This window comes from Zeus faber (genome assembly GCF_960531495.2).
Source record: "Zeus faber genome assembly, chromosome: 4".
In the NCBI taxonomy this organism is placed as follows: Eukaryota; Metazoa; Chordata; class Actinopteri; order Zeiformes; family Zeidae; genus Zeus; species Zeus faber.
The window spans coordinates 7,913,861-7,938,656 of record NC_137191.1 but is presented as its reverse complement, the minus strand read 5'-3'; the positions used below and the strand labels follow the sequence as shown (position 1 = coordinate 7,938,656).

General features: G+C 42.2%; 1 protein-coding gene across 1 annotated transcript; it reads right to left on the bottom strand.

The window, feature by feature from the left end:
• Positions 1–558: 558 nt before the first annotated feature.
• On the bottom strand, positions 559–16,458 carry p4hb (prolyl 4-hydroxylase, beta polypeptide). The gene is made up of 11 exons (XM_079998462.1): positions 16,161–16,458; positions 13,920–14,126; positions 12,611–12,744; positions 12,147–12,284; positions 10,074–10,178; positions 9,469–9,594; positions 9,062–9,262; positions 8,628–8,748; positions 5,441–5,622; positions 3,509–3,622; positions 559–2,104 (listed from the first exon to the last, which is right to left on the bottom strand). The coding sequence occupies exons 1-11, from the start codon at positions 16,297–16,299 to the stop codon at positions 2,045–2,047; spliced, it is 1,527 nt and encodes a 508-aa protein (XP_079854588.1). The 5' UTR covers positions 16,300–16,458; the 3' UTR covers positions 559–2,044.
• Positions 16,459–24,796: the final 8,338 nt, after the last annotated feature.

Below are 24,796 nucleotides of genomic sequence, written 5' to 3'. Positions count from 1 at the left end.
ATTTTTGGCGCAGACACCTCACAGGGGCTGGAATTGGAAGATGAGTGGCTCCTTTCATCCGCTCCCTCCTACTGGCCAGTTACAGACCCCCATACCCAAATGTGCTCCAGTGAAGATGCATTACAACACGTAGACAAGTGATGGATGGGCATGGATGTTTCTGGTAAACATGAGACATAAAACAGATGAACAAACTGCCAACTACAGGGGTATGTAGGGGGTGGGGATATACGTCAGAGAAATTAAGATGGGTAATGACCATTCACTGACTTGGTAGCAACCCAATGGGGCAACAGCATTGCCATTCGAGCCGATGTTTTCCACAACTCCTAAAATCATTATTAGAGGATCAAGAAAAAGTATGATTTCTGAATGAATTTATTGTAAGGCAGACCAATAAAAAAAAAAAAAAAATAATAGCCCATGATGTTTTCCAGTCTTGTATCTTCACTGTTTGTGCACTGTCTGAAAGGGATCAGAGGTTTCATCATTCTTTCTTGTCTTCAAAGTGTAACAACCCAAAGTTATTTCATGGTTCAAAGACGAGGCCAAACGACATCACTTTAACAGTTGGTTTATTTGGCCACCATTTTCACTTTTCCACATTAAACAGTAAGATGGAATGCTTTGTTAAAGTCTTCCCCACCCCTGTACAGCTGTCAAACCCTGGTTACCCTGCACCACACAACCCTGCCTCTTCCCAGCCAAACAGAAAAGACAAACATACAGTACATTCATAATCCCTTAAAAAAATAAAACAAAAAAACAAAACTAGAACTGTCATTCATGCCATAATTTACTGATATGACCAAATAGCAGTGTACACACACACACACACACACACACACACACACACACACAGGTAGAGCCAGTATTGATGGGGTGGTTCAGTAAGGTTGGGGTGGGGCTGTTCAACTGTTCCCTGCCCATTTCAGACATTGTGGACATTTCTCTCAGACCTCTGCCCCAAACACAGTTCCCTCCAAGTAACAACCTCTGCCTTATTCAGTAACCATTATGAATCTCTGGCCGGCGTGAATGCAGTGCAACTGGGCAGAACGGTTTCAGGCGCCATCACACTCCAGGTCTGAGAGTATGCCCAAGGGCCAACCCTGCCCCAGCAAGACCAACCTGGCTATAGCTGGGCACACTAAGTAGCCAACAATGACAATCCTAAAGTAAAAAATAAAACAAATTAAGAAAATATATTTAAATAAAATGTTGCCTCATCCCCACTTCCGAGATTTATTTGGCCTTTAAAAGTAGTTGTGCTGGAACGAGAGAGAAAAAAAAAAAAAAAGTGAATGAAATCAAAGGGGTGCACAATATTGCTTTCAGATAGACTTTGTGCTAAACTGTACATGCGCAGTTGATTTGACTTATGTTGTAATCGCTTTACAAAAAAATAAAATAATGCTTATCTTATGAGATGGCCCCAAGTACTCTGAGTGATTACCCCTCACTAGATGACCACCCTGGACCCAGATTTCCCTCCAAAAAATAAAATTAAATAAAAACAGGCAAAGAACATTGGCAGCCCCTCCCTTACCTACAAATGCAGTTAACACTACCAATCAAGATCGTACTCATACTAAACAATGGCAGGGTTTGTTTTGGGGAAAGGGGTGGGCAAATGTGACAGCAAAATACATGAATAATACATTTTGCAAAATTGATCTCAATGCCTTTTTTCTTTTTTACATTTGGATCATAATATACAAGGCAAACTGTCAACGCAGAACTTGGTAGAGAACGCATCAAGTTCTCCAGTAGAGGTGATATGCTGATCCACAGAGTTCCACCCACAGTGGGACTAGGCCAGTCCTTCCTGTCCACAAGTTAGATGTTTGGAGAGATGGTCGATGGACGGACCAGAGGCCCTGCCACGTCAGTCATGGATCGACTAGCTGGCCGGCTGGGGAGCAGTTTAAGAGGAAGTATTAGTGTTCACAGGACAGGGAAGGCCCACAGGGAAGTGAAGGTTGTGATGGTGATTGGTCGGAGGGGGTGTTGGGGACGGGGCTCGTCACTCCTCTGCCAGCACTTATAACTCGTCGTGTCCCTCCTCGCCGTCTGAATCTTCGTTCAGTTCCTGTCCGTCATCCTGGAGCGGAGAGAGGAGGAAGTTAATAAGAGTCCTTAAACTACGCCTTTTAGACACATTGGAGTGCAAAGGCCACTTTGAGAGGCCCCTGCAACTCAGCAGTCATTTCACATTACTACTACAACAACAACAAGTGAATTTAATGCAGTATCTATGCTTTACTCCGACACGCTTTCCAGACAACTTGTCCCTCTGATGGAGACTCCAAGGGTCTGTCCCCCCCCCCCCCCAAAAGATCAGGTCATTCACTGACTGCAGAACGCAATCCATATTGCGTCAGGACTCTCCCTCAAGAGAATTTCCTCACGTCTGTCCCGAGCAGGACCCAAGGGTCCCTGATAGGACAAGGATAGAGGAGTTGGGGATAGGGAGGGGGGGAGCTGCACGTGCCAGCTTTATCTGGAGACGCGTCTCCAGAGATTGCCCCAGCAGCAATGACAGCTGTAGCAGGCATTAGCGGACCGCGCTTCTGCAATTAGACTACTGGGAAGGGGCTGTAGTAGCTTAGAGAGACTCCAAAGGGTTTGTTCAAGCATCCTTGGAGAGTCTGACAAAAAACACGACGCCAACGACATTTTGCCGCCTTAGAAATTCTGTAAAACTAAAATTCTTCCTTAAAATTCATTTGAAAAAAGGGAAATCTCTCGTTCCGGTTCGGTCATGCATCGGTGCTTTTCCAGAAATGGGAGGTTTCATCCTGCCACGCTTATCACCATGCGAAAGTGGGTCAATCCTAAGGTTACAGCTCCAACAGGTCCTCACGGGAGCGGGCGCCGTGGATCTATTTTGGGCATCTTTTGACAGAATGATGAGTGTCATTCCAAACAACACCACATGTTGGCAGCGGAATGGGGCGTCCACGTCCAAAACACAAAATATCTCTACTCCCAGTCACATGAAGACTGACGTGGTTAAGGATTCAATTTAAAACGTATTATCTAAAATTGGCAAAGATTTGGCTTCTATTCCGGCACTTTCATTACCACAATGATAATGTCAGAGAGGTTCAAAGAAAAACAAGAACAATACCAATTTACAGATAAGAAAATGAGGCAAGGGGGGGAATACATGGTTCCAGCATTAACCCCTATCCAACCGATCAGAGACTGGCTCTATATTAGATGAATAGGAATAAATAAATCTAAAAATATAATATCAGATTTGATACACGCATGCCTTTAAAAACAAATTGGCCACGTCCGCTCTGTCTCAAGTGTGGCCCTGGATACTGCTTGGAGAACGTCCGTATGGCGTGGGTCATTAACACTTATTTGCGGGGCCACTGAAGCGGATCGAGAATGGCGGTCTGCAAAGTGTGAATGTGTTAGAAATCAAAACCAAAACCCCTCTTTCCCCTCAACGTGAACTCCAGGCGACATGGTCCACCGAGCGAGAGCAACCTACTTCCAAATCGACGTCTTCGTCGTCCTCCCCCGCTGGCGCCCCGCCCTCCGTGCCACCGCTCTCCAGGAACTTGGTGAAGCCCTCCAGTGTTCTCTCTCCGTTGTAGTCGATAACCTGTTGATCAAATAAATATCAAGTGCAGGAGTTTATTCCCATTCAATAAGAAAAAGAAATGAAGCAGAACTATGGGAAGCTGGACTAAAGCTGTATAGCGGTGTAGACAGACTTTTTAGCAAAGGAAAACTATAGGGCCTTCGTTTAACATAATTAAACAAAAAAAAAAAGCCCTACTCAATGCATAGTGGTTTATCAGTAAAATGCCTTTGCGTAAAAGTGCTAAAGTACCTCTTAAAAGGAATAAAAATAAAATAACACTCCAACAGATCATTGAGAGATGACCTACAAGCAACAATATGTAAATAAGATTTTGTCTTGAATGGGTACAAGTTAAATCGAGGATGCCCTTGCCTCGTTGAGGCGCGCCACGTTTGCCCTGAGATATAATTACTCTCACAGAGACATTTAATTGTGCTCATTTACACGACTATAACAATACGACTGAAGGTTCCCCCGGGGCTGGGAACGCAGCTGCCTTCTTATTTTACCATCTACTGGCTCCTTGAAGTAGGGTCACGGGCTATCCCTACTTCAATCACGACACTAAGATTTCACAAGTAGGGACTTTATACAGGGCCGACCCCAGGACACAAATAGCGGTAGAAGTCCGCTGGACAGGTTGGCACAGCGTAGGGGCGGGCGCACAGCGTGGTTTTCCCCACCGGCTGCGCGGTGAAGCGTCCCAGATGCGTCAATGTTGTCATAGAGAGAGGGGGAGTATTGAAAACAACACATTTAAACCTTTTTAAAAAAAATTTTAAACACAGTTTGATAATACTGTGGCGTGTGGCGAGGTCGAGCAGATCGACACGGTGAAGGAGACGCAGACGGAACCTCCGTGGAGTCGAAGCAGCGTTAATTTCCTGCCGCGAGGCTACAACTACCCCCGGGGGTTGGGGTGTCCAGTCGGACAACGACAACCTGGGATGGCCGTGGCCCCATTTTTATAACCAACTTCTCTTCAGACACTCCTCTCGCCTTCTACTCGCACCCCAGGGCTCTCCTCACTTCCCTCTCTGCTACCACACTATCCTGAACACCTCCCCAACAATCGGGGGGTTCCTTGTAGAGTACAGCAGCCAATTATGAAATAAATAAATAAAAGGCTGAAGACTGAAGAAATAAAAATGAATGCTTTAGGAGCACAGAACCTTAAGAATGGATATTTATATACTGTAGAAGTGAGCAGTGGTCAAGCATTGGTTTAGTAGGTTCCCCCCCCCCCCCCCCCCCCCATGAGGGCTCAGCTGTTTGCAGGCGTCTGGCCCCAATGATACTCGGAGCACCTGCAGCAATTATTTTACAACATCAAAATAGCCACCCCAGATCATAATAACACACACCTGCAACGGCATAAAAAAAGAAATAAAGAAAGCTGATATTAAACGTGGTGCGGAGCCACATGCAAGCATGACAGAGGAGAAGGGCAGAGCGCGCAGGCAGACATTTTGACAGCAAAAGCCGAGGCGGTGATATTTCATGTTAAGGCTGGACGATAAGATCTAAACACGCCAACACCATATTTTTAGATCAGATGTTTTCTTTTGATATTACTTTTTTTTTTTTCCCCAGAACCAACTGATTTACTAACCGTGTCCTATTCACCAAAATCGTGCATCACAACGAAAAAAATTAGACCAATATGATAAAGTCATCCCCCATCTCTCAATGACTGGAGACTGCTCAATGGGGTTCTTGTACGGTGCACCGTTCTACATCCTGGCGTGACTACCAAATGAGAACGCAGCTTCCCCTAATCGAGTCCCCCATGCGGGGTGGCAAGTCTCTGGGACTCGGTCACGGAGGAGCACTCACCTTGCGCTCGTCTCCTGCAGGGAAAAACTTTAGTGTGGGAAAGCTGTGAACTTTGACGGTCTCGATCTCATTGGCGGTGGAGTCCATCTTGGCCACGATGATGTCAGCACTGTCCTTGTACTTCTCACCCAGCTTGTCCCAGATGGGGGCCAGCTGCTTGCAGTGTCCGCACCACGGTGCATCTGGGATCAGAGGAATAAACAAAGTGAGAAAATGGATAGAACTGGTAGGGAATAAGCGGCTGCAAGTAGCTGTGAAGCCCTAACCACAAATTGACAGATTAGGGATTTTGGGGCATTAACCCATTCACCCAAGCAATTGTGCAGCTTTCACAATACATTGGGCGATATTGACAGAATCAAATATCTCAATAACCCGGCCATATATTTTTTAGGCCGAAGTGGGAGCTCGTCAGCCTTTTCCCCATCAGTATCATTCATTTTAACGCGTGTATAACTGACCTAAGCGATTGAGAAGATTGGAAATTTCTATTTAATTTTGGTTCTACTAAAAAGGCAGTCTGAGATTGTGTTCACCAATCAGTATCTAAGTTTTAATTATGTATTTAATGCACAGCATCAGTCAAAGTAGCTCTTTGTGACGAACTGGAAACACTACCACCTCTGTCCATAATGGCTGCTAATGTCCAAAAAAAATAAAAGGTTTCAATCAACTACTAGTAAATTGATTAATAAAGGCTCTGCATTCCATTTCTAAGAATTTCTTGCCTGGATTGACAATTTAATAAAATATTTCACTGATTATCACCAAGTGTGACAATGACATGTTTTGACACGACATTAAGAAATTGTGCAGGGGATGAATTGTTCTCCTTTTACAAACAGCCATTTCTACTTTGAAGCCCAAAACCACAAAAAAAAGAAAAAAAAAAAAAAGAAACCAATGGAGTGTGTCCGTTATCTCTAGTGTGATTTGAGTAACGGAAAGGGAGAATTATATATTCCATTGCCAGCGGTCCATTAAATTAAGCTGGGCGGCTTTAGATAATAGTCTAGATATTAAGGCAAGGAAAGTTTATTTATACAGCACATTTCAACAAGGCAATTCAAAGTAAGAGGAAGACAGGTGTGGCCGGGCGCTGCCTTTGGCAGGCAAACATGCACTCTCACTGCACATGCATCCCCAACCCAATACCCACAATGCACTTTGACTGGCTGGGCTGGCTCCCCAGTCAGACAACATGGGCCTTGCCCACTGTGCACAACTGACTGAGCAGTATCGAAGCCCAGTAATGGAAAATTCCTCCAATGGTTGTGCAAAATTAGATCTACATCCATCTTGAAAATAAAGCTGCAGCTGCACATTACCATATTTTTCCCTGTGCATTTCAGTGTCAGGTTGCAAATTAGGCAGGGTGTTGGCAAGGAGAATATGTGGTCCCTCACATCATTTCTTGGGTATTTGAAGAGGTAAATATGGGTCAGAATCTGGTTTCAGATTACAGAGCTACTTCGGCAAATGTTTCATCCGGGATGCAATAAAGATGGAGTGACACAAGAGTTTAGAATAAGATGGACACTCCCTGTACATACTTAGGTAGGACCAGGCAATATGAAAGAATGGATTTGGAGCTTGATACAGAAAATGCATGACGATAGCCGTTTATAAATTCTAATGAGTCATCATATTGAATATAACTGTAAAATAAGATATTTGGCCAAAACTCAACACCTATTTTCGAAATTAATTTAATAAACAAAATTGTACACCGTGATCAGGGATGCACCGATTTATTGGCCGCACATTGGTATTGTCCGTTGTTCGTCATCAGCCAATACGATTACATTCACCGATTGCAGTGGGCGATGTTGGCTGTTATATTGCATCAATTTTAGGCTGGCCACGTTGAGGGGACAAGGGACATAGGCGGCCGCCTGGGGGGAGCAGAGAGGGAACGATCTGAGCACAATTTGCGCACCTGTCTCCCTCTCTGACGGGCCTCCCACACAAAACAGTGTTTTTATGTACGTATGTACGTACCTTATGGAACGAAACAAGCAGAGTGCGTGATGGGGACACGGGAACGGGATAATTGCACGTAGGGAGTGAGCGGGAGGTACGACGGCAAAACTAAACAAGCGTGACCAGATGTTGCTATGGAGACTGCAATAAAATATATCAAACAATTATTTCTAGTTCGTTATTTTATAAATTAATTTATACAAAAGTCATGGAGCAGCAAATTTATCACTGGACCAACCTTGCCACCACCATGTCCAAAACCTCCATCTGTTTCCTTGCTACAGCACCAAACAGCCTCCACGCAATTAATAAATAGAAAAAAAATAAAAAAAAATAAAAAAATAAAAAATAATAATTCGATATCAATCCACGGTTTTTATTTAAGCCATTTAACTGCGATATTCCAGAAAAAAAAAAAAAAAAAAAAAAAAAAAAAAAAAAGAAGAGGCATTTACAGGCTCTGTTGTCGGAACAAATGAAACTGATTTGGAAATGTTTCCTCCTCCATATCAGAGATGGCCTATGCTCCTCCCTCGCCGGGAGGTGCCCTGACTGAAAAGCAGCGCACCCACTGTCACGCTGGGTTCACAAAGCGAAGGTTTACTTTTATGTGTTAAAATGTATGCGTTTTTATGCGTTCTGCACAAAAATAACTAGTAAAATAACTAATAGTACTTGTTTCATTTTTTTATCGTAAAACTTCAAAAATATATAATAGAAAATAAACAAATAACTGGGGGGGGGGGAGTGGATTATTTTAACTATTACTTTTCTAAATGCTTTTACATTTAATTACATTTGTTTCCCAAAAATAATTTATTTGGGCTATGCAAGTACTGAAAAATTATTCTCATTGAGCAGGTCATTTTATAACAGGCTGAAAAGGCTTGTGAAACAGTTATTTTTGACAAAAATATTACCTGTTGTTTCATATATTTGTATGATTGAATTTGTGCTCATTCAAAGATCGTGATGAAGGGATGAAAGACTAACAGTTCAGTTTTTTTTAGAATGAACATTCCTTTGTTTACCCGGAACAAGAGGGGGAATAAATAACAACAAAAACAAACAAACACATTGGTACTGCCAAAATTGTTATTTTAAACATCGGTATTGGCCCATACGATGTCTTGACTTCATGATACAAAAAGACGTTAATTGAACTCTACTCCAAAGATAAGCAATGTCAGAAAAGGCGACTCACAGAACTCCACAAAGACGTTCTTTTTGGGATCGAACACGACCTCCTCGAAGTTCTTGCCGACCAGGACGCTGACGGGAGTTTTGTCCCAGTCCTCGGGGATGTCCTGGCTCATGAGATGGGGCTGGAGAGGGGGGGGGGTAAGGCCTTTATGTACCACAGTAACACGGAGCACATTTAAACAGTCTTTAAATAGACAAATAAATAAATAAATTCTCCATCTGGCACCAATCGAACCAAAGGACAATTTGGTGTTTACTAGACAAACCTTTTGTTTAATTTTGGGCTCAGTGGCTCTGAAAAGAACTACTTTGGTGTCAAAGGCCAAAGAATCCAGCGATACACCATTTGGACTTTGCATCAATGCCAGTGGAAGGAGTCACAAAAACAACTCCCCTCCACCCCCCCAACAACCACTTCACCATTCCAACGCTCACCTTGAGTTTTCCGTCGGTGAAGCGTGTGCAGAAATCGGTGATGCTCTCGGCAGTGATGTCGCCGCTCTCTGGCTTGTACTTGGTCATTTCGTCCTCCAGGGTGATGAGGCGGATGGCGGGGCACTCCTCCTTCTTCAGGCCAAAGAACTCCAGGATGCGTTGGTTGTCGTCCACGTCACTGTCGATGAAGATGAAGAGGATCTGGGGAGGCCGTAAAGGGGGTAAACTGTAAACCAGGAGCTCTGAGCAGGACCTCAAATGGAATTCCTTGCTTAAAAAAAAAAAGAAAAAAAAAAAGAAAAAAAACCCAGCCTAGTTCCTGAACCACTCCCCCTGGGACTAATGAAGTGATTTCTTATCTTTAATTAGTGGAGACGCGTAAAGGTCTGTACCGCCGCTATTCCCACCTGAGCCTTGAAGCCCTCTGCGGCTTTCTTGAATTGGTCCATTTTGTCCTGGAAGTCGGACGCAGTCTTGGGCACGAACATCAGGATGTGGGATTTGATCTCCCCGCCGAAGATTTTGGGGGCAGTCTGCAACAAAAAGAAAGGACACGTAGATGGACAAACCCTTTTGCACGCAATACAAATCATTCTCACTTCACCCATGTTATTCAACCATATTCGGCTTATTTTTACACCCCCCCCCCCCACACACTTATTTTTTAACTATATCTTACGTTTTCTTCAACTTGGAGTCACTCTCCTGGCTGCTTTAGCGGCTTGTTTAACTGCATTTATTATAATTTATCTTCGCTATTAAGAATTTGCCCCAACGGTTTCAGTGACATCACGACACTTGTTGTAATGTTATCCATTGACCAAAAAAAAAAAAAAAAAATGTTTTAACTTGAAAGTGAAGGAAGCGTTTGTGGTTGTCGGGTGACCAAGGAGAAATCCCCATCCTCCCCACTCTGTGCGGCAATGGGACGAGAGGCCGCGGTCATTCCCCAATTCCATAGAGCGGCAGCTGCGGCAAACGTGGTTTCGAGGAGACGTGACTGGTCCGTTACCTGCTCAGTGAACTCGATGACCAGGGGCAGCTGGTTGGACTTGATGAACGCCAGGATGTTCTCCTTGGTGAGCTCCCCGTCGAAGGTGTTGCGCCCCTCGTCGAACTGCGGAGAAACATCGCGTTCGTCAGAGCGGCGACTAAACGCTTCAATTAAAATCATTACGCTTACAAGCAGCCAATTCTGCCGGTGAACGCCAGAGCAAGCGAGCCCCTTCCCGAAACACGTCGGTTTAAATACAATAGTCCCATGACGCCGCCGCGCCGAAGGAAGAGCAGGGGGCTGTTATTGATAGCCTTGGTGCAGCAGGCTGAAGGGGAGACGATGGGCAGGCTTACGGGCATCGCCCAAGGCCGTGAAACTCAAGCCCACAGATGAATTGTAATAAACACAGGAACGATCTCCTTGTATGAAACAGCTGCTGCTCGGTGGTCTAACTCTCAGCAAGGCGTGGACAGGTCCCTGTTTGTGGCAGATTAAGAGTTACTGGACAAGCAAGAAATAAGTGGATAATTACGGACCGAGAGCGGAGCATCGGCCTAGTTAGGAGAGTGTCAATATTGGGCTGGGAAGATATATTTAAAAGATGTTTGAATCGTGTCATCATGCCAACGCAACTGTTATTTGGATATGACATGAAATATTACGTTTGATTTGGATACGCTGTGAGAAATACACAGCCTTGCTAGAGTCAATGTTTCAAGGACCGGCCATGTTTTTTGGCCCGGTCAGTGGGTTTTTAAAGTAGTCACACGTCGGCCGTAAGTTTAAGTAAAATGGGATGTCAGATTTCAACAGCTATGCAATCTGTTAGAACTGCAGGAGTCTATTCGGTTAAAACTGCTTCAAGGTAAAACGATCAAACAGTGAGCTTATGAGACCGTTTAACATTTATGATGAAAGATTTCAATGGCTTATAATATTGATGATTTCATCAAAACTCATGATGTTAGTATAAGACGTCTTCCGTTTATATAGACTAAACTCTCGTCACTTTTTTAACGAGGCGCCACAAACTCAGAACATTTAAAGATGACTGACTGGACTTTATCCTAAGTTGGCCAAAAGCATAACCATAAGGCATAGTTCCGTCAGATAAGAAAAGCGAAAAGATCTTTGACCGGCAAGAGACTATGCAGTCGATATCTGGGCTAAAGGACACCGTTTATGAAAAATCGTTTGGGGTAGCTTCATTTACTGTGAACCACGTTACCTCCGAAAAAGGGAAGAGACAACCAGTTTTACCTTATAAGGCACTATGCTCCCATTCTATGGCAGAAGCCTGGGTAGAGCAGTACGACCTCGTGGTTAATCAGAGAAATGTATTACGCATGTTGACACGTGTGGACGTGCAAGAGTGAGTCACAGTAAATCACAGACAAGTTGATGCAGTCGAAGTCCAAAGTGCCCAGATAAGCACAAGAAAACCGTAATGGACACCAGGTCGATCGGATCTCATTACCTGGCTCGGACAACCGCCTTTGAATCATAAAGCATTTCACTGTCTTCAGCATTAAATTAACATGCACATATTAAAGTGGGGTTGTGCATTCGTCTTATGATACAAATTCACTAAATTATTCAGCCGAATAAATAATTCAGTCTGAAAATCAATTTAGGCGGGAGCGATTTCCATGTAAAGTACAAAGTTCTATTGAGAAACTCTAAAGGATTTATAGTATACCAAGACTTTATTATTGTTGTGCAAGTTTTCAGTCATGCCATATTTTCCATTTTTATTATTCCTAGGGAAAAAAGTAAAATCCCCTAATGCAAAAATGAACCGTATATAAAAGCGATTGTATAAAGAAGTGATAAGATGATATTGTATAAAGCCTTTCTAGGCTGTAATCTGTAATGCTTTACAGGGCTAACACAGCGCAACCAAAAAATAAAAAAAAGTTCAATTAATACAAGCCATTTTTCCGCTTTATCATGCCAAACATACTGAAGATATTTATTTTGTAATTGGAATGCATACTTTGTGGAAAACCTTATAAAAGTTATAAACACAGGTTTTTGGGTAAAACGCACACGTGGATTATGGGGTTTAATGTAGGTATTGAAAGTTACCTTCTTGAAGAGGACGATGCTGTCCTTGGACACCTCAAACTTGGAGTACACAGAGTCATCTGAGGTGATGCCAAAGGGAATTTCGTCTATAGCCTCTGCTGCTTTCTCAAAGGCCTTGGCACCTGCAGACGCCACGTCCTATAACGAAGACAAGATTTAACATTCCAAAAACATACAAACTAGGGATGCCACGGGGAGGCATTTTACCCACTGGTTCATAAACCCATGACAATTTTACATTATACATGGCTGCCAATTACACATGGAGGGAGACTGGTCCCGATCGAACCCTGATCTAATGTCTCCTACAGCCTTCTCTACTCTCATCCTGTGATAAGCAAACTGTTTTATTTCTATATAAAATATATACAGTGTTGGTGTTGAAATCCATTGAAGAAAAAAATAAATAAAAAATATGCGTGGGTTCAGTATTGGAGATGACCCTGGAAGTGGTGGAAGCTCACCTTGAAGAACCCGATGACTGCCACCTCGCTGTCGGTGATCAGAGCTTCTGCCTGGGTGACCTCTGCCAAGGTGGCTACAGCTGGGCCCGTGCGCTTCTTCAGCCAGTTGACAATGTCATCAGCCTGCCTGCCAGCTGCAATTTGACAAAATCACCAAGTTACCAAAGCTACACTTCCCAGTGTGTTTCCAAAACAATATTACTAGGTGCTTGGGTTATCAGCAAACCGTAGTCAATGGCACAATCAATGCTTAATTCTAAGGCAATACAGCTACTGTGTTATAAAGCCCTTCACGTTTTATTCACAACTGACAGGAATACTGTATAACAAACTACAGGTTAAATAGAGACCCTCTTAAAATGATATGACTAAATTGATGGATGGATTGTAGTCTAACAGATTGCTGTGCTTCAGATAAAAAGTCAAGACTATTCACTTCTGCGACATTTCAATTTGACAGAACCCAGACTGGACATAGTAGTGGTTAACAGTCATTCTGCTGGTAGCCCTATTCCCAATTGATCACTAGCACTCTGTTGATTTGGCATGCAGAGTTGCCAGCTAGATAAAAATGATTGTGTACAGAGTAGACCCAGTCGTCAGTATTGAAATGTCTACAGAAAATAGATAATAGATAAATTAATTGCATTCTTAAATGACATTACATTTGTCTGGTTGCAAATATATTTTAAAGAATATGCTGATTATTAAAGGAGTTGGACTTCTGATAAAGAAACCACAAATGAGCAATTGTGACGCAGAGCAGACACCATTGACCAAGTGCTTCTGCAATGTGGTCTCAGAGCTGCTCTACACTTCTGTCCGTCTCACAGGCCACATCTAAGTCCTTCCACACTTGTAGCTGAGCTACAACTGTGCTAGAAGCCAGTCTTCCCCAAACTCTCCCCGCCCCCAAAAAAAAAAAAAAAAAAAAAATCATGTCCTGGGCCAGCTGAGCAGATGCAACGTGCGGAACTGCACATCGCGCTGCTCGGCTGGGACAGGCCAAGGGAGAGCACATGGGGTGTGGGAGGAGGAGGAGGGGGCGAGGGGGAGGGGCCACGTTGCATTCCATCAGTCTCACAGGGAACCAGACACTGGCCGAAAATACCAACCAGGGTTTGTACTGTCATCATTTCCCTGACCATTTTCTTGAGTAACGTGAAATTAAATTAAATTAAATTAAATTAAAAACAAAATCACAATCTGTCTACTAAAATAATCATTTCCACATCAATGATCACTTCACGAGATAAAAAAACAAAAAAAAGAAAAAGAAAAGAAACAAAAAAATAAACAAGTTGCCTACCTGAGTATTCTTTGGGTGAGTCCTTCTCTCCTCCTTTAAAAAACTTGATGGTGGGGTATCCCCGCACACCAAACTCCTGGGCCAGTTCAGTCTCCTCTGTGGCGTCGACCTTACCGAGGCGGATCGCTGAACCTTCCGCTTTGAGCATCCCGGCAGCCTTGCCGTACTCCGGGGCCAGGGCCTTGCAGTGACCACACCATGGTGCATCTGGAGGACAGGGACAACACCAGACAGAACATAAGTCCTCCAAGTCTGTTGATAGCACAATGCATGCCATTTGTTCTCGGTCGGTCGGGCGGTTGCGACTAGGGCTGGGTATTGTTTAAAAATGATGACACCAGTACCCTTAAAGTGACCGATACCAATAGAGAATGATGATTTCACGAGTACATTGAAATATTTATCAAATAACTGTACAAAACTGTACAATGAAGTATTGGACAGTGTCAAATTAAACAAATAGCCAGTACTGGAGGAACGATTACAGCGAGGGAAACCTCTTTCACTGTTCATATGGACACCTGACTGTTGTTTTAAATGACACATGAGGTGAACCTGTCCTTCAACAAACTGTTGTAGCTGTAGTGAATCAATAACACGTCACATTAAATTGAAGAACGCTTGCTGTGATTGGCTGCGAGCAAAACCATACAAATGTCCCCCCCCCCCCAGATCTGTGTACAAAAATGATTGAACGCAGGTATCGTTTTACTCAAGAGGTTTGATACTACTTTTTATTAGGTTATTTCCATAACTGAAAAAAAAGAAAAAAAAAAGGTTTTGAGTACCAATACCCGGCCCTGGATGTGACTGGTTCTCATAAAAAGGGCAGCACAATGCAGACTACCAAGAAGCAAATACACTCAAGAGCCAGATCCTTGTTGCAATCATCACTCTTACTAAAGAACACGTCAGCGTTTGCCAAGGGAAAAAACACCTCCCTGTTCTAATCAACATATTCCGCAGGTACAGACGAACTTTTGTAAAGTACACGTCAACCGAGCTCCACCATCGCAACCGGAGGCCTCGCCCAGCCGTGCAATACTTGGGCAAACAAAGGGTGGGACCCGCCCCGCCCACCCTCCTCGGCGCTGATTGGTCAATCCAAGTAGCGGTCAACGCCGATTGGTGCAATCGCTTGTCACTCGACGCCAGCTATAGTTGGACAAAAGTGTCGCGCCGTTGCAGGGCCCGCAGGCAACAACGATTTTAACTCAATTCACAGGATTAAAAAAGAAAATAAATACAGCGCCGATAAAAACACAAATACTGACAAAAACAACAAAACAAATAATAGAACCACCTCGAACAATTGAGGTTACACTCTATAAAGTTGAAACCGAAAGCCATTCAAGAAACCACATCCGAGGCCAAAACCCAACGTCATGTGCAAAGAGCGTTAAACCCAAAATATTATAACTATTTGTGTTAAATAACGCGTATTTAACACAAAACTTTAACTTCCAAGAATACAAGTCGCCTGAGATATCGCAGATATTATTATACACTCCACCAAGACACAATGCGGAGGAAGTCGAACAGTATCACTTATTAAGGAATTAAGCAACAGAACCGTGTTGAGGACATTATTTTTTCTTTAATTACGATGGTCGCTTTGTCGGAAAACAAAAGTCCCACTTGTTAGGTGAACAGATCCTTCTTTCACCCCTGAGGTAACAGTCAGTTTAATTGGCGTGCAATGAATCAGCTAGGGGCGGTGCACAATAATGACATACAGATTTTAGGTGTATGCAAACTTGCACCATTTCCCATTTTTACCGTGTAAATTGCTGATAGTTTTGTTTTTTTGTTGTTGTTGAAAACATTTAGGTGTGTTGTATAATGCCAAATTGTTCCGTTTTCGTCCTCTTATTTCTGTATTGCCGTTGTTTTGATGGGTGTAAGTGCGAACACTGTCCGTCCGTCTCTTGTTTATAGGAACTCAGCCCAAGCTCAGGCCGTGGAAAACACAAGTCAGCTGATAACGGCCACGGCTTGGTTTGCTGCATGCTACCTAGTTTATATGTAACTCGCTGGGGTTGGTGCGCAGCTTCGTTTGGGAGATATCACACGTACACGCTCCTGGAACGAAGCCCTGTACAGTAGCCTGCAACTCGGCAGGCAGAGGAGCCCAAGCGCCCAGCGCATGGCACACGCAGACCGGGGTCCCTTCGGTCAAGCGGCGAGCCGACCCGGGTGTGACCGCGTGCGAAATAGCGCCATTGTTTAAATGTCACTCACAGAATTCCACCAGAATGTCGGGGTGAGCCTCCAGCGCCGCGTCGAAGTTACTTTTCTTCAGCACCAGGACATCGTCCTCCTCCTCGATCTCAGCCCTGCCGGCCGCCACCAAGCTGCAGAGTAGGAGCAACTTCAACATGGTTAAGGGATTGGTAGACACAACTTTGTGTTTTTAGCTCGCAGCTTCGTCTTTTTTTTTTTTCCTTCTTCTTTCTGGTCTTCTTCTCCTTGTTTTGGCTTATTGCGGGAGCTAGTGTCTTGTTTCTGCCGCTACTAACGTGGCATTGCGCGCAGGAACCGGAGGGGTCAACCACTGTGCGCATGCGCATTTATCAGGCGCAAAGCTGCTCGTGTTGAAATGTGACTGGACCGCGGCGCAGGAACCCGGAAGCGAATCGGTCTCCTGCCCGCTGTGGTGATGCGTTCCGGCGCAACTCGGAGACTCCGTACTCTCCGCCTCCGAGCTCAGCGTGTATTTTTCGCTGAACGCGGAAGCCCGCGGTACATTTGTGTTTGCTTGGGCGAACGTGTGACTTCTGCAAGCGACACGAATGTATGTTGACGCGACTTAAAAGCAACGAGCATGTTGGATCGGGTTTAGATGTGGTTACACATTTAAAACAAACAAACAAACAAACCAAAAAACCGCGCAAAGGGTACCGTCGTGTAGGGGCTGTGACGTCAGGTCCGTTATCGGCCCCGAGCGATGGGGGGGGGGGGGGGTTTGGAGTTTTCCGCGTTCCGACTCCCTTGAAACGCATCACTTGGGTGGTCGGGTGGGAAACGTCCGAAAGGAACGAAACGTGTCTCTCGCGTGGTTCCGCACGTCGAGCGGGTGTCACTGAAAAACAACCTCACAGGTAATCTACCACGCTCAGATATGGACGTAAAAGGCCACTATATATGCCAAGTAATTGAATTCAACAAGGTTATGAGAATTATCACCAATATTTATGGACATAACGTTCAATCTGAAAACGAGGACATGTTGGACACTGTGGAACAACGGTTGTTACTGTGGTTATAACCGTTTCCTAAGACCTTCGTCCTGTGAAATGGATGCTCTTGGTAACGTGATTGACAGGCGGCCATCAAATTAAAATACCAACCTAAGTGCTTATTTAAAGACCTTCACGCAAAGATTAAATGGGATAGACGCGAGGGAGAGGTTTCCTAGTGATAGTTTAAACATGGTCCAACAATACACGATCTCTTCCATCTAGAGTTGGTTATTGCCTGGTTTCCGAAAAAACCTCCAAGAGAACTACAACGACAAGTTTTGACCACTCCATCCAGGGACCGCAAAGCTATTCATATTCATATTCATATTCCTTTATTCCCCCTCCTGCTGTCGTATCTGTACCTCCCACTGGAAATCAAATAGTTCAGCTTTAAAGTATAAAGCCGTGAAAGTGGAAATAAAGAGAGTGATTCAGCACTGCTGGAACCCAGGCTCAAACTGGAAAAAACAAAAATATACTGTATCAAATGGGAACTTATGAAATTTGAAGTCGGCAACTTCCGAAATACGTCTCTGAGTTAGCCGAGTGGAACAGGATAGACGAGGAGAACATAATATCTACCGTCACCCCTCTTTCCCCAAAGCCTCCCCCCGACAAGTCTTTCAATGCTGAATGTCAGAATAAGCTTGATTTTCTGTACAGGCTGAAAGCGGAGGGCGCATCCATTAGATCGAGACACAAATGGATTGAAAAGGGAACCAAACAAGAACAAAATGCTGCATTTACATTTTTTTTTAACCCCCCCGCCCCGAAAGTTCACTCTAGTGTCCACAGAAACTTGTATACAGGACATCTCAGCAGTGTGACGAGATCGCAACCTCTTTCTGAGAGTCATTCGAGGTTAATCCCATTAATAACATGGACCAAGAGGCCTGCGATGTTCCATTGTCTCTACAAGAGATTATCGATTCCGTCCATAGCCTGAAGCACAGAAAATCTCCCGGGGTGGATGGAATTACATCTGAATTTTACAGAGCATTATCAGAACAATTGGCCCCCTTTTGTTTTAACGAAGGTTTTTTCAGGAGGTATATCTGATGAATCGCTCCCCCCCTACGTTAATAAGGAGGGAGGGAAAAACCTAAAAAGGATGTAATGCTCATTGATAATTGGCGTCCTGTTAGTCTTCTAAATAGCGACGGCTGAAGTCAGTTTTGGATGCTATCCTAGACGAATCACAATTTGGGTTCATGAGAAATAGGCACATATCAAATAATATCAGATATTAAGATATTAGATATCTTAGATTACTCTGATCAAATCAGTGATAACAGTTTCATGCTCTTCTCAGATTTCTACAAAGCTTTTGACTCTGCTGAACACATTTATTTTCATTTCACTACAAAAATGTGGTTTTAGGCAGTAATTTAGCAAAGCTATTCACACATTTGAGTATTTTTCGAGCTTATGCGTAATCACCGGGTGTCATGACACTTCACTGCATATATGTACAACTGTATGTGTATGTATGTGACAAATAATCTCTTGAACTTGAACTTACTTATTGATAGCTCTAGTAAATTTAACTCCTAGGGTTACCCAATTTCTCCTTCCCTTTCCCTCCTCATAACTGGGCTTTTCACCAATCATATTAAAACACGCACTTTGAAAGTCATTATAATAGCAGAACGAGAAATGATGCTTAGCCAGTTAGCGGATGACACCACTGTTTTTTTTTTTTTTTAAGACTCTGCTCAGATATCTTGTGCTCTAGACATAGTTCATGGATTCTCGAAGGCTTCTGGACTACCCTTGAATGTAAACAAATGTGAATTATTGGCAGTGAAAGAGTCAGTTATTTGCTCAATATCTAACGTTCCTCTCAAAGATGCAGTTGACATACTTGGGAATCTTTATCAACAAGGATAAAAAAACTAGAAGTTCTTTCAATTTTACCCCAATCATAGAAAAAAACACAAAGGAAATGGAATTAGTGGCTTCTAAGGGATCTGTCTTTGAAAGGTAGAACTTTGATAATAAAAGCAGAGGGCATTTCTCTCATTACATATTGATTATAAAACAATCAAAGACCGACATGCTTGCTACTTTTCAATTTTTTATGGAGAAATAAAACACATTACATCAAGAAAATCAGTCGTCATGAATACATATGAGAATGGGGGCCTGAACCTTCTGGATTTCAAAAGCTTGAACACTTTTAGGATTAATTGGATCGAGCAATTCCTAAAAAAAATATATACGTATATATCCAAATTCAGTGTTGAACTGTATTTCCAATCATATATTCTCTGTAATTGGTGGATTAAAATGTCTATTTGTTTGCAATTATAACACTGTAAAGATTCCTATTCGCCTTTCTAACTTACATAAACAAGCGCCGCTGGGATGGTCTATGATGTACAAGACCATTTTTTCCCACCGCTCTGTTTCTCTATATGGAATAATAGAGATACAGATTTCTATTATTTCTATTATTTGGGTTATTCAATAGTAATGGTGTTTTATTTTGTTATCAGAATTTTCTTCAACATTATCAGGCGCCTGTAAATCAGCCTGTAAACAATTTACCATAGTCTTGGATGCTGTCCCGTCCGGTGTGTCTATGTCATCTAGGGTTTTTATATCAGCTGCTGTTCTTAATGTTCCTTCTGCTGATGGAGCTGACTCACCAGCTGGAGTGCACTGTGACTCATCTGGTGGTAAGAATGACCGTAAGATCCCGGCTCTTTATCGATGTAATATTGTTTCCGTTTCATCTGGAATAGCTTTTTGGAATCGTTGTGTAAAAAATATATGCTGGAAAGAAGTATAGAGCCCCCCCCCCAAAAAAAAAACCCCAAAACAATTCTTTGTGGTCAATAAGGTTTAAAGAAGTTTAACTTAAAATTATTCATCGGTGCCACCGGGTCAGGACTTTCTTTGTGCAGTTCAAAAATGGTATTGATTTAAGCTGTGCCCCCATACTGTAATGTGATTCCCATACTGAGACTGTTGTCCAGCTTTTCTGGAAATGTATGTATGCCTGCAATCTGTGGCAAGATATGTGTGGATTTATCTTGGATAATATTATCTCTAACTTTGAACCTCTACTGGAAAATGTTTTTTTTTTTCTCAATGTCATTATATTTTTTGCAAAATTTTACATTCACAAGAGAAAATTTGCTCAAGTAAAACCTCACTTTCATTTTTCCAAGGAATAAATGGAGCTATATATTAAGACATTAACTTCAACAAAAAAACTGTGCTCCCAATTTAATGTTTTCTCTTAAGTTACTTTCTATTTATTTATTTTTTTACTTTCTATTGACCGCTGGCATGTTGTATTTTATTTTATATATATATTAAACCCTTTTTGTTTGGTTTATTTGTTTTTCCTTTATTTACCTAGTTGTATCTTTACTTATGTATCAGTTTAAATCGAACCGTTATAGATTGTTCGTATCATTGTAGTGTTGAAATAACTGAAAAAGAAAAAAGGAATGAGTCTGAAAACCCAGAAATTAGTTATCACTTCTGCACTTCCTGTTACCTCAATACAAAGTCAATGGGTTCCTTTTTAATGTTTTTTTGGTTCAATGTCTGACATAAGTTCTGACACAAGCTTAAGACATTTTTGTTCTACGACATAAAATCCACCAGTAAATACCCCACTTGTGAATTTTGAAGCTTTTACGTATCTTAATTAATCTTTGTTTTATGCCACTATAATACATTATAATACATTCAGGTGGGAAATAAGGTAAATTTACCTCAACCCAATTGATGGATTTATTGCGACCTTATAAAACCTTATAGAATGCAACTTAAAGAATCTCTTAAATCCACTACTTAGTCAAACAAAATCAACCATTTAAAATTCAGTTTCACTTATAATCATTCCAATAGGGATGATCTTGGAAGATGCATTGAAGGGGACCAATTATTCTCCCTTTTACACATGATAATATAGGTCTCTGAAGTCCCCAAAACATGCTTTTGAAGTTTTTTGCTGAAAATACCACTTTGATTTCTGCATTCGAGCCATTATGATATGCCACTAACCCGGACTGTTCCAAAACAGGCTGTTCCAGTGCGTGTAGCTTTGATTGTCAACGAGCAGCCAAGCCCCTAGTTCTGAGCCGATGGGGTTTGAGCGGAAGTTTCGGGTTCTGTGAGCCAGTGGGGTTTGAGCTTTACTCCTGGCTCCGTTTTATTTTCTCTGTAAACTTGATTTCACCTTGTCAGTACACTAAAAAAAAATTCTGAACAAATTTTTAGGTGAGAAATAAGCAATGCAGTTACTGAATATTCACTCATATTAGATCCACAAGGCCTCAGTTTACAGCTTGTTCTTGTTCAAAGTCTGTTGACTTTGGATGCTGTGCTCCAGGCCTTTGGGACACGGATGCCGGCACTCTCGCACGCAGGGGTTTTTAGTTTCATGAAGACATTGGGAAAATAAATAAATTAATTAATCTACAATAAAAACAAACTGCTTTTTGGTTTCATTTGAAGAAACGCCCGGCGGATGGGACGGAGCTGATGACCATAAAGACAAGCTGACGTCAGCTGGTGCAGGGAGTAGAAAGAGCCTTTGAAAACCGGGCGTTCGCAGTGTTTTGTTCACAGTGATTACTTTGTCGTTAGTTTACCTCATTATTTGACACTTTGGCCACGTCTAATATGAACATCCTACATTATAACACTATATATATGACAGAAAATAAGGAAAATAATAATAGGTCCCCTTTAAATGCATTAAGTCAGACTAAGAATAGGCCGAAACTGTTGAGTTCCCTTTCAATGTAAGGTAACGTAATCATAAATAACAAAATTAGACACAACATTCCATCCGCACGATTTGTGAGCAACAATAAATTTTGATAATTATTTTCTGGCCTTACCATCAAATTAATTCATTTAACGGAGCATCTTTATTTTTTAAGTAAGAAAATAGCCTGCACCCCAACACGCAATAAACATATGTTGCATGCATCTGCAACAGTTTTACATTTACATGCATTTTTATAATAAGCTATTGACTCAACTATGTTTCTTTTGTGCTGTTTTAATTTGCTATATCAATTAACTTTTACTTGTTTTTCTTTCCGTGTGTTCTCATTCAATGGCAATGATGTTATTAAACCTTTTTTTAATATTTCCAGATCTCTTTGTACCGTAACTATTGCCTTGAAAAGTTCTTAGAATAATAATTTTACTTCAACTGAACCCAAAACACTAAAATCCGTCTGGAGATTGCCCAAAAACTGTCATGTGTTCCGCTGCCTGTGTCCTGTGTAATGGCTTTAACAGTGTTATGATTGTGTGTGTGTGTGTGTGTGTGTGTGTGTGTGTGTGTGTATACCACTTATTCGGGCTGCTGTTACATTAGGATCATTAGTACTATCACCTTTATTAATAATGTTATTTTCATCATATGCCACACACACTGTTTTAATGCAGGATACCATATTTCACTGCTGTTATTACTGTACACCACTTTTTGACTGGTGCTGTTATTCCATAACTGTAAGTCACTTGTCACTGCTGTTTCTACTGTATGCCACTTTTATTGGTAAAATTTCAGTACTGTAACTTAAGTCTACCATAGACTAACTGCTATTTCCCCATACTAGGCTCACTAGGTAACTGTACATACAGTAGAGAGTGTACATACAGTGTTATTTCTTATCTTTTTGATTTGTGTCTCTTTCTTGACTGCTTTTTGCTGCTGTGACGCCTGAATTAAGTATTTGTTTAATCTCCAGAGGTGAATTCAGGCAGCATATAGCAAAGAGAGTTAGTGCAGATTCATGTTGCGTGCGTATTTACCTTTAATTTACCATTGTCAACATAGTAACTTCGTAATACAATACAGGCGGCAGACCGGGCGTCTAAGACTTTCACACAGAGTATGACTGCAGGGCTCTCACCACATGCTTGGCAGGATATTTGATTTTAACAGGAAATAAAACAACAAGGGTTATGGTAACATTTCTCTTATCGTAAAACTACTTGTCATTGATTGGAGGATTGCGAGTTGTCTCGGCAAAGCACTGAGCTGTGCTATTTCTATTGGCCGAGGCAAGTTTCTCAATGTCACTGTTGAGCAACGGCAACATTTCCTCGTCATCTTGTTTGCTGTTATGTAGAGCTCCAAGTTTGGCAGATGTAGTGGTTTGACTTGATCAAACCATTTATGATATCTGGAGGGGACAGTGAAAAGAGGCAAAAGCTTCTTATTCATTTTAAATAATTGCAATCTGATATAACCAAATATTATTTTGTACAATATCTCCCAATTTTATGGTCCTAAAATGATAATATTATATAATTATTTCCCAGGGCAATTTTGAATAGGCATGCATTTGAAAACTCAATCCAGCACAGCATTGTACTTGCCATTATTTTCAACGGCGAAGATGGTGAAAAACTGAGAAAACTTGATCTCGATTATAGATCAAATATCAATATGAATATCAAAATTATTTCTCACAGTAAATTTGACAATTTATTAAGTGCATTCTCTGGAAGCTTTTCAATGATAAAACCTGACACCAGATGGAAATGTAATGCTTGTCATGAAGGAAATAACGTCGTACGTCCCATTTTAAAATGTATGAACGAGAACATCACAAACGGTAAATCAGCGAGATGTATTTACTCGGAAGGACAAAATTCTGAATCCAGAAACGGAGGCTGAGTAATGGACCTCGAGTTGAACTGATGGCCGATCCGGTAATTTGAATTGATGAGCCACTAATGAGCTTTTAAACAAGGATGTGTGTGACGTGTTAGATGGAGACGGAAAACATGATGAATATATCAAGTGAATTAAAGCATAAAATGCTCCGTGTATTGTTGCTATGCCAACTCTACAAAAGACCCCTGTTTTCCTGGAGCTCAATCAAGGAGAAAACCTTCTATTTCAAAGCCTGTGACGCACGTTCCCCCGCGAGAATACGACCGCAAGACCTCATAGCCTCAGAAAAACATGTTTGTGCTCCCTAGTCCTGAACAATGTACAGTTAAAAAAAAAGATTGCCGGCGCTGAATCAAATTCACAGGTGAGGAAGAAAGCCAAATGTGGGCGCCGTCTGAATTTGAACGCGCTGGAAATAAAAACATTTTCTCGATCAGTTTTCACTTGAGTTTCCTCTCCGTGCCTCTGAACCTGTGGTGCGGGGACTGTTTGAATATCATACCGAATATTATGCAAGACTGTTGACTCACCAGCTGCATGCTCATTATATATCAGCGATAAGATCAAGTTCTCTCTCTCTCTCTCTCCTTCATGCCTGTCTGAGAAATCAAGCCATGGCTTTGTGGAGCATATCCTCGCCGGCATGTTGCGGTGCATGTAACACTCATTTCCCACCTTTTTATATGGTTTTCAGTTGTGTTGCTTTGTGATGCATTGATGTATTGAAACGAGTCAAAATGGAGACGAAAGCAGCACGGTTCAAAATGGTGTCGCAGTGGGGAAGCCTTGGCTTGTACGAGAGTTTCTTATGGAACTGGTGGCACTCCCCATGTCCCTGCAGCATGCAGACATGCAGCTTGGGACAGTATAGAGACTTCCCAGGTGTGAATGGTGGGTGTGTGGACTGTGATGGACCTGTGCCTCCTGGCCTTCTGTCCAGTGTCAGCTGGGAGAAGATCCACTTGTCCTGA